The 11,391-nt window shown below is 41.9% G+C and overlaps 1 protein-coding gene across 2 annotated transcripts in view; it reads right to left on the bottom strand.

The window, feature by feature from the left end:
• The window catches only part of LOC118941512, a 35,094-nt gene continuing 23,703 nt past the window's right edge, over positions 1-11,391 (bottom strand). The window contains exons 2-4 of one of the 2 annotated variants that reach the window (XM_036955287.1): positions 1,508-2,572; positions 1,246-1,330; positions 1-295 (exon numbers count right to left, since the gene is read on the bottom strand). Coding sequence is in view for 1 of the 2 variants with exons in the window: in XM_036955286.1 (XP_036811181.1) it covers positions 3,606-6,389 (2,784 nt within the window). In the remaining variant the exon portion in view is untranslated. Of the gene's footprint in view, positions 296-1,245; positions 1,331-1,507; positions 7,003-11,391 lie in introns of those variants that run through there. The other variant, XM_036955286.1, reaches the window with a different exon arrangement.

Below are 11,391 nucleotides of genomic sequence, written 5' to 3' on the forward strand. Positions count from 1 at the left end.
AACATTGTGTTCCTCTTGAGTTCAAAGACGACCAGTCTGAGTAGAGTCTGATGAACATTGTGTTCCTCTTGAGTTCAAAGACGACCAGTCTGAGTAGAGTCTGTTGAACATTGTGTTCCTGTTCTGGTAAAAGTTCAGGTCAGTCCGTCCGTGGAATGGAGTTGAAAAACGACCAGTCTGACAGGAAATCAACAAGGCTGAAGGTGTAACAGTGGTGTCCAACATCCTCAGGGCAGGTCCACATGTTGAGGAAGGAGTCAGACTTCATGTCCCTCTAGTTTGGCAAATAGAGGATCTGTGAATAAAATGAAGAGAGAAATGATGCAATCAACTTTCTGGAGGTGGTTAAATATTATATATATATTTATTTTTACCTTTATTTAACTAGGCAAGTCAGTTAAGAACAAATTCTTATTTTCAATGACGGCCTACTGAGGAACAGTGGGTTAACTGCCTTGTTCAGGGGGCAGAACGACAGATTTTGTACCTTGTCAGCTCAGGGATTTGAACTTGCAACCTTTCGGTTTTCAGTTACTAGTCCAACACTCTAACCACTAGGCTACACTGCGTGATCAGTGCCAGTGTTAATCACAGTGATTAGCGCCAGTGTTAATCACAGTGTTTAGTGCCAGTGTTAATCACAGTGTTTAGTGCCAGTGTTAATCACAGTGTTTAGTGCCAGTGTTAATCAGTGTTTAGTGCCAGTGTTAATCACAGTGTTTAGTGCCAGTGTTAATCACAGTGTTTAGTGCCAGTGTTAATCACAGTGTTTAGTGCCAGTGTTAATCAGTGTTAATCATAGTGTTTAGTTCCAGTGTTAATCACAGTGTTTAGTGCCAGTGTTAATCAGTGTTAATCACAGTGTTTAATGCCAGTGTTAATCACAGTGTTTAGTTCCAGTGTTAATAACAGTGTTTAGTGCCAGTGTTAATCACAGTGTTTAATGCCAGTGTTAATCACAGTGATGTCCACTCCACATACAGTATAATAATTGGATAACGTTGACATCCCCAATAAGCTATTCTTCTAAGCCACAATGTTTGCGTTGAGGCAGGCAGCCCAATTCTGATAAATGTTCCATTAATTTACATTTTGACCAATCACATCAGATCTTTTTCAAAGCTGATTTGATTGGTCAAAAGACCAATTACTGAAGAAAACAAATTCAGAATTGGTCTGCCTGTCAGCAAAATTGTACAAAAAAAATTCAGATTCTTAAATATAATATTTAGGGATTTAACACACCTTTAGGGATTTGGGGTTTCCACTTGTGTAGAGTTTAGTCCAACATGGGGGGCTGATACGACCACGCTGCTTTAGGGATACTCTGCTGGAAACACAAACACATGTATGAAGATATCAGACCAAGCAATTACAGCTAATTCACCTTCCTTTAAGTGTTGACCTGAATGCTATTGGCACCAGTCAGATTCTATGAATTCTTAAAATGTTAATATAATTTACCCCCCCCCCCCCCCCCCTCATAAAAAACAAATGACTTGCATACCTTTTCATCCAGAGGCTCACGTGTCACAACTAGCTACGGATTCTGATTCATACGCGGTGTCTGGAGAAGGGGAGACTTGTGCACTGAGACGAGTTGACTGAGTGAGAGGGTCACTCACAAAACAGAGGACAAAAACAGAACAACTATTCCGATCGAACTGCAGTTCCTCACAATAAAATGACAGCTCTAAGAATGTCAGAGGAAGTATCCTTTAAAAACAAAACGAAAAAATACATAAAAATAATCTTAGTTTACGGTAGAATAACTCCCTGTTCAAAAAAGGAACATATTGGTAAGAGTAAGGCAGGTCTGGATACAGTCTCTAAATCTTTCCACAAAAAAAAGGAACAAAAAAAACAAAATAGCCCACTGATAAAAAATTTAAAAAATGATCCATCATAGTAGGTTATTTCACTAATGCTACATACTCTTAGAAAATAAAACATCTTTGTCTTTTTATTCCTAACTAAAAAAGGATCAGAGGTTCTTCTATAGAGGCTTGTATTTGTAGTGGAGTTCGTTTCGTCAATGAATACGTCGTAAAATAGTTAAGAAAACAAAAAAAAGTCTAGCAATAATCCTGCTGTGTTCAGTCTCTACAGCAAGACCAGACATCAAGAGTTAAACAGGAAGGAAGGCCAAGGGAATCTGCACAAATCCACCATTCAAAGACTAAACCCTTAATACAAATACATTGTCTCCCTATTTTCACCTAATCCTAAAAAGACTAGTGCTACTCCTTCTTGTGTACCAATTTCTGAATTGGTCCAAGAAACGCTAGCGTAGCCCTCCATTAAACATTTAGCTACAGTATATACCTAATGAATACACATTTCCGTTAGGCTCGTTGACTGTGTTCTAGGGTGACTAATAGAGTGGAAGTCTACGGACTTCAGGGAGACCTAAAACTAACACTAGGAAACCTTTCACATTCCAAGTGTGATCCAAAGATCAATGTAGCATACAGTCATTTGAAAACACACGTTTTTAAACTGTGAAACTATTGGGATAAAGGCAGCCCAATATATGAAGGTAGAGTTAAGTCATAGCATGCCTTTGCTTTACCTATATGAAAGTCTGTGTGTATTAAGCAGGTAGGCCTACTTCAGGACAGAAAGAAAAGACTTTAAAACACAATGTCCTCCCTTCAGCTGAGACAGAAGCCAACCAGCACAAATAGTCAGAGTGATGCTGAGTAGCTGGAGCTGGTTGACAATCTGGTCATTGATTTGTCATTGTAATGTGTGTATCAGTCAGTTTCTGTTTTTCCACAGTTAGGCTCCATCCTGTCCAGACTGAAGCTCCATCCTGTCCAGACTGAAGCTCCATCCTGTCCAGACTGAAGCTCCATCCTGTCCAGACTGAAGCTCCATCCTGTCCAGACTGAAGCTCCATCCTGTCCAGACTGAAGCTCCATCCTGTCCAGACTAAAACTCCATCCTGTCCAGACTAAAACTCCATCCTGTCCAGACTGATTCTGGGTGTTTCTCTCTACCACACAAGTGATCAACAAGTGTTCTTAGTTTTGGCAAAACTCTTGTTGTCTCTGCTTTCTGCAGTGATTTTAAACAGTTTTTTTGTAATTAGTCCAGAGCCATTCCCAGGTACGAGTCGTCTTCTTGAACTGAGGGACTTTATGACTTAGCCTTTTGCAGATTTTCAATAGCCCCCTGATCTGTATCCAGCAAGGATTTGTTAGCATTTCTTCTCAGAACCAGTCTCGACTACAAAGCATTCTGAAACGTCGGTAAGAATCCACCTCGTGCTGCACTTCATCACATATAACAATATCAATCTTTTTCTCATTTTTTTTTCAGGCAAATGAGAAACTGGCGTTTCACAGCGAGCAGATCAGACTTTTCTTTCCATCTTGTATCCCCCCCCCCCCCTGAGATCTCAGTCAGGAAGTAAAGGAATTGCTTTTCTTTTCCCTGGCAGATCCATCTCATCTCAATGAGGTTCTACTTGTCTGACAACTTTCTTTTCCTGTATAGGCTATAAACATGTATTTATCCTCATTAAATCCCTTTTTTCCCCTGGTTACTTCTGTCAAGTCTATGGTATTTTGTCTCGAGTGATTCTGCATTGGACCATCTGGTTATATCTGTGAAGTTGGCTCGGTTTTACTTCCGAAAGGACCACTTTCTGCAGCTGGTAGTGGTGCCTGTGGAAGGCTGAACACATTTCCAGGCAGGATATTACTGGGTGTTGATTCATGCCATGATCCATCTTCGATCAAATGCTCTTCAGATGTTCTGACGGTATCTTGGTCTTTGCAGAAATAAACCAGTTTGACCTCAGAGTGAAGATCTGACTCCTCCTCCTCCTCCTCCTTTATGCAGATCTCAGCAGGTCCATTATCCCGGTCAAGCATCGCTGCTTCATCAGTGGAGACTGTTTCAGCTGTCTCCACAGAGATAGTGTCTTTACCATGATGAGGATAAACCAGCCTTGCGTTTTTTTCCATATTTTTTTCAGGAAAATAATCTGAAAGCACATTTGTTTTTGCTTGGCTTTTAAGCACACTCGGTATTGTGAACACCTCTTTTGAGATTTCTCTTTTTCTCACGAGCTCAGATTTGTGTTTCTGAACCAATCGTTTCACTTTACAGCAAATATGCAGTGGAAATAGTCTCTGATTTTGCAAACTAAGATCAAAATTGTATTTTAGAATATCAATGAGAATGCACCCACTTCTTCTTTTTTGACGATTGGATTTTATCCCTGCATAGTTATACACCTCAAATATTACACCGTTTGTCAGTAAATTAAATTCCAGTTTCTGTTTAGATGGTTTGGATGTGACATCAAGGTCCAGACCTATTTCCTCACAGAGTGGGTAGCACGCTTTGGCTTTCACCATATTTTTGGTGTGAGACGTCACATTTGATTGGTCCAAGTTGGTAACGACAATTTGCTTTGTTTCGTCAGTACAAAGTGCAAGGTCAGTCTCATCAGAGATTCTCTCTATTTTGACAAGACGAGGTTCTATTTGTACTACTTCAGAGAAATGGCCTCCCTCGGTCTCCTTGGTTACTAACATGTCCATGTCTTTCTTCTTGCTCATTAAATTCAATCTCCTCCTTTTTGATACTTCTTTCATTTGGTATTTTGGCTCAAGTGATGCTGTAGTGACCTTCTGGCTAGTGGACATCTCCGCAGGGTTCTTTCGTTTGAGTGACTTCTTTAAGAAAGCTTCATTTTCAAGTCCCAATCTCCATGTACCTTTTTTACCCATCTTGCGCTGTAAAACTGCTCTTAACTTTCTCATAATATCTTTGGCCAGCTCAGTTTTCCCACTTTTTAAATCCAAATCAAAATTACGCTCGAGAACCTCACACACAACCTGCTTCCGATTTCCACACACTTGTGAGGCAAAATCAGCCAATTCAAACATTACATCTCTGGTCAATAGATGCAAGTCAAGTTTCTTATTTTTCCCATATTTTGATTTCACAACAAGGTCAAGTCCTTTTCCCTTACAGATTGGGTAGAGTTCCCTCAATGCTTCTTCTACAGTGGGCATCATGAAGGATGTTATATCTGTCTGAGTTGGGAAGGTTTCCGTCTGGACATGTTGAGGACGGACGATGCCCATATAAGGCTCATACCTTGTGCAGGTATCATTACGTCCATTTTCAGGGCCAAGGATTGCCGTCTCATCAGCACACCGTGTCACATCTGTCTCAGTGGAGAAGCTCTCAGTCGTCACATGCAGAGGAGAGATCAGGCCCACAACAGGCTCCTCCTTTATGCAAACGTCAAAAGGTGTAGGATTTGACAAGCTGTTTTGCAAATACAACTGTGCCCATTTAAAGGAGTATTTCAAAACTGTAACTGTCTTTGGATCAGGAAGGTCAAAGACTTCTGTTAACCACTCAGGTGTTCTCTTAGAATGCATCTTCAGCATTTCTTTTAATTTCTTTTCTACCCTGAATGAAAAGTCATATTGTTGTTCATTTTGTACACCAAGAACAAAGTTGTAATCTAGAATATCAAAGATAACATGAGGGCGAGATCTATTAATGATTCTAGCATATTCTGACACCTCAAGCATTACACCAACTGTCAGTAAATGCAAATTCAGTTTCTGTTTCGCTCCAGATCCAACATTGAAATCTACACCGATCTCCTTGCACTTGACGTATGGATCTTTCCAATATCTCCCAAACTTTCTTAGGTTGGGTCTTGAGTAACTGCCACGACACTGACGTATCCATTTATCCTCTAACGTTTTCTGGCATTGTAGTCTTTGACTTAAATTGGCTTTGTAGTCTTCCTCTTCATCAGAGGGAAAGTTCAATGGCTCACAATATTCTGGAAGAATAGGTCTAGTAGATACAGCTAAATGACAGTCGTTTTCTGTAGCAGGTGAGGTTAGCACAGAATGAATGGCAGTACTAGAGCTTGGGATATTAACATTGTCAGAGGGCAATTTATTATTGGTCTGTGTTTGCCTAGAAACCTGTGAAGTTGGGTTGATTTGAGCTTCAAAATAACCACTGAAAGTGGATGCATGTCCTGTCAGAATATCACTGGACGGTGCTAAATGCCATGACTGTTCCTTGATTGAATTCCCTTCAGATGTGCCGATGGTATCTTGATCTTTACAGAAATAAACCAGTTTGACAGCCCTGTTCTCCCCATCACTTGCTCCGGTCATTTCAGGAAAAAGACGTAAAATCTGCCCGTGGCTTGTTGTTTGGGGACTGATGGGAGGTACATGTGAATGCTCTTTCAGTAAACCCACATGGTAACCTGTTTCTGTGTTTTCTGACAATGTTGAATTTGGGTAATCTATCCAGGCATTAATCGAATCAGACCAAATTCCTGTATGGGATATCTCCCTCTCATCTTCCTCTAGTTTAACGTCAACATCCATTTTGCACCAATGTCTCTACAAATAAAAAAGTAATCAAAAACACCCCGATGACATTCCTCTCCACATGAACTAGACAGATAATGTAATTTCCACTATATAAATTACCTAGCCAAATGCCTACATCGTATTTGGAGATGTAGCTATCTAACCATGAGAAACACTCTTCGCGCCACTTCGATACAGTTACGACCGGAAGTTACTTTTTCGTAGCAGATTAGTACAAAGTATTACGCAACGGGTTATGAGAATCAATGTAGCAGGTTAGGACAATTTGGTTACGGTTATGAAAAGTAATCAGGGATGGCAAAACTGCCCTCCTAACCTGCTATTAAAATAATTTCGGGTCGTAGCTCTTATCAAAATGGCGAGTAAAATAACTAGGTTAGTTGTCCGTAACCTGCTAACTAACGCTTTACCTTTACAGGTGATGGGTAACTGCAAATCCCTTGGCCTTCATTCTATTTAGATAAATGTTGAACAATATTTCCAAAAACGTCGTATACTAGCTAGTACACTGAAAACGGAGCAGTACGCACCGGAGTGGAATATTTTACGGAAGCGTTTTGAAGTCGACGTCTGAGGGTTGTGGCTCCAGGAAGTACAGGCGGAAGTGATGTCATATTCCTTATTCTTTCGCCATGCGATTTGGTCTTGGCTAGAAAGGAGTACAGCTATGGACAGAAGTTGATATTTATATTTATTTTATCAAACAAATTGAAGTACTTGTTTCTCTCCAAATGGGTATAGAATACAACCTTTTAGTTTCAAGTAAGGGCTTTTTACACTATTAGAATGCACGTTCACGTCATTGTGTGTGCTGGTACAGGCTGCTGCACCTACAATTGAGTGAATTATGATATGAACAAGCAGCGTTGACATTGACATTTTAGTCACTCTGCAGACACTCTTATCCAGAGCGATATACAGGAACAATTAGGATTAAGTGCCTTGCTCAAATGTACCTTGGCAGATGTGTTACCTAGTCGGCTAGGGGATTCGGTTACTGGCCCAACGCTCTTAACCTCTAAGCTACCTGCATTACCAAGGGGTTCACATTTTTCCAAATAGGGTCCCCTGCATTTTCTAGTATCAATTTGGGGTCATTTGCAGAAAAAGTTTAGGGACCCCTGACATAGCAGGAAGGCCGGTTAATGACCAGACACGCAGGGCATTAGCCTGGTGGCCACTACTTTTTATGTCAAGTGCATTTCACCATGTCTCAACAGACTTTACAGACCAAATTATTTGTAAAATATTATTGAATTATAATAACGAATAAATAAAAACAAGACACAACAAAGGTCATGGAACAAAGTTCAAAGATGACCAGTCTGGCAGGAAATAAAATGGCATGTGTCGAATACAACAGGTGTAGTAGACCTCACAGTGAAATGTTGAATACAACAGGTGTAGTAGACCTCACAGTGAAATGCTGAATACAACAGGTGTAGTAGACCTTACAGTGAAATGCTGAATACAAGAGGTGTAGTAGACCTGACAGTGAAATGCTGAATACAACAGGTGTAGTAGACCTCACAGTGAAATGCTGAATACAACAGGTGTAGTAGACCTGACAGTGAAATGCTGAATACAACAGGTGTAGTAGACCTTACAGTGAAATGCTGAATACAACAGGTGCAGTAGACCTTACAGTGAAATGCTGAATACAACAGGTGTAGTAGCCCTTACAGTGAAATGCTGAATACAACAGGTGTAGTAGACCTTACAGTGAAATGCTGAATACAACAGGTGTAGTAGACCTCACAGTGAAATGCTGAATACAACAGGTGTAGTAGACCTGACAGTGAAATGCTGAATACAACAGGTGTAGTAGACCTTACAGTGAAATGCTGAATACAACAGGTGCAGTAGACCTTACAGTGAAATGCTGAATACAACAGGTGTAGTAGACCTTACAGTGAAATGCTGAATACAACAGGTGTAGTAGACCTCACAGTGAAATGCTGAATACAACAGGTGTAGTAGACCTGACAGTGAAATGCTGAATACAACAGGTGTAGTAGACCTTACAGTGAAATGCTGAATACAACAGGTGCAGTAGACCTTACAGTGAAATGCTGAATACAACAGGTGCAGTAGCCCTTACAGTGAAATGCTGAATACAACAGGTGTAGTAGACCTTACAGTGAAATGCTGAATACAACAGGTGCAGTAGACCTTACAGTGAAATGCTGAATACAACAGGTGCAGTAGACCTTACAGTGAAATGCTGAATACAACAGGTGTAGTAGCCCTTACAGTGAAATGCTGAATACAACAGGTGTAGTAGACCTTACAGTGAAATGCTGAATACAACAGGTGCAGTAGACCTTACAGTGAAATGCTGAATACAACAGGTGTAGTAGCCCTTACAGTGAAATGCTGAATACAACAGGTGTAGTAGACCTTACAGTGAAATGCTGAATACAACAGGTGTAGTAGACCTTACAGTGAAATGCTGAATACAACAGGTGTAGTAGACCTTACAGTGAAACACTTATTTTAGTAAAAAATGAGTGTTAAAGTTAAAAAAAATAAAAAATAAAAAGTAATAGCAGCAGTAAAATAACAATAGCGAGACTATATACAGGGGGTCCCGGTACAGAGTCAATGTGGAGGCTATATACAGGGGGTACTGGTACAGAGTCAATGTGGAGGCTATATACAGGGGGTACTGGTATAGAGTCAATGTGGAGGCTATATACAGGGAGTACTGGTACAGAGTCAATGTGGAGGCTATATACAGGGGGTACTGGTACAGAGTCAATGTGGAGGCTATATACAGGGGGTACTGGTACAGAGTCAATGTGGAGGCTATATACAGGGGGTACTGGTACAGAGTCAATGTGGAGGCTATATAAAGGGGGTACCGGTACAGAGTCAATGTGGAGGCTATATAAAGGGGGTACTGGTACAGAGTCAATGTGGAGTCTATATACAGGGGGTACCGGTACAGAGTCAATGTGGAGGCTATATACAGGGGTACTGGTACAGAGTCAATGTGGAGGCTATATACAGGGGGTACCGGTACAGAGTCAATGTGGAGGCTATACACAGGGGGTACCGGTACAGAGTCAATGTGGAGGCTATATACAGGGGGTACCGGTACAGAGTCAATGTGGAGGCTATATACAGGGGGTACTGGTATAGAGTCAATGTGGAGGCTATATACAGGGGGTACCGGTACAGAGTCAATGTGGAGGCTATATACAGGGGGTACCGGTATAGAGTCAATGTGGAGGCTATATACAGGGGGTACCGGTACAGAGTAAATGTGGAGGCTATGTACAGAGGGTACCGGTACAGAGTCAATGTGGAGGCTATATACAGGGGGTACCGGTACAGAGTCAATGTGGAGGCTATATACAGGGGGTACCGGTACAGAGTCAATGTGGAGGCTATATACAGGGGGTACTGGTATAGAGTCAATGTGGAGGCTATATACAGGGGGTACCGGTACAGAGTCAATGTGGAGGCTATATACAGGGGGTACCGGTATAGAGTCAATGTGGAGGCTATATACAGGGGGTACCGGTACAGAGTCAATGTGGAGGCTATGTACAGAGGGTACCGGTACAGAGTCAATGTGGAGGCTATATACAGGGTATTACGGTACAGAGTCAATGTGGAGGCTATATACAGGGGGTACCGGTACAGAGTCAATGTGGAGGCTATATACAGGGGGTACCGGTACAGAGTCAATGTGGAGGCTATATACAGGGGGTACCGGTACAGAGTCAATGTGGAGGCTATATACAGGGGGTACCGGTACAGAGTCAATGTGGAGGCTATATACAGGGGGTACCGGTACAGAGTCAATGTGGAGGCTATATACAGGGGGTACCGGTACAGAGTCAATGTGGAGGCTATATACAGGGGGTACCGGTACAGAGTCAATGTGGAGGCTATATACAGGGGGTATCAGTACAGAGTCAATGTGGAGGCTATATACAGGGGGTACCGGTATAGAGTCAATGTGGAGGCTATATACAGGGGGTACCGGTACAATGTGGAGACTATATACAGGGGGTACTGGTATAGAGTCAATGTGGAGGCTATATACAGGGGGTACCGGTGCAGAGTCAATGTGGAGGCTATATACAGGGGGTACCGGTGCAGAGTCAATGTGGAGGCTATATACAGGGGGTACCGGTACCGGCTCAGGACCTCAGACTTGGGAGAAGGTTCACCATCCAACAGGACAACGACCCTAAGCAACACAGACAAGACAACACAAGAGTGGCCACCAATGGTGTTATTTTCCACCATAATTTGCAAATAAAATTCATTAAAAATCCTACAAAGTGATTTTCTGGATTTTTCTTTTCTCATTTTGTCTGTCATAGTTGAAGTGTTCCTATGATGAAAATTACAGGCCTCTCATCTTTTTAAGTGGGAGAACTTGCACAATACAGTTCTCTGGTTAGACCCATAAATGTTTGTCGTGCACGAGCACACACGCTAGGGGTCTTCATGGGTCTAAGAAAGTTGGACCTGTTACGAAACGGACCTGGGGTTTTCCCACGCGGACCAGATATGTTTAAAATATAGGAGACCTGTTCCGAACGGACCTGGGGCTTTCCCACGCGGACCAGATATGTTTAAAATATAGGAGACCTGTTCCGAACGGACCTGGGGCTTTCCCACGCGGACCAGATATGTTTAAAATATAGGAGACCTGTTCCGAACGGACCTGGGGCTTTCCCACGCGGACTAGATATGTTTAAAATATAGGAGACCTGTTCCGAACGGACCTGGGGCTTTCCCACGCGGACCAGATATGTTTAAAATATAGGAGACCTGTTCCGAACGGACCTGAGGACAACTTTTTTTTAAAGCTACTTCATTAACCGGAGATAATAAAGGGCGCGAGAGAGAGGTTCTAGCAGGCCCCTTTGACGGCATCAAACGAGGAGAAGCTAGTTAAGCTAGATAACGTTAGCTAGTTAGGCTAATTAAGGCTGCAGAGCATGCGCTTTCAAATCCTACAGATAACAATCAC

The sequence above is a fragment of the Oncorhynchus mykiss genome, chromosome 19 (assembly GCF_013265735.2).
Source record: "Oncorhynchus mykiss isolate Arlee chromosome 19, USDA_OmykA_1.1, whole genome shotgun sequence".
NCBI lineage: Eukaryota > Metazoa > Chordata > Actinopteri > Salmoniformes > Salmonidae > Oncorhynchus > Oncorhynchus mykiss.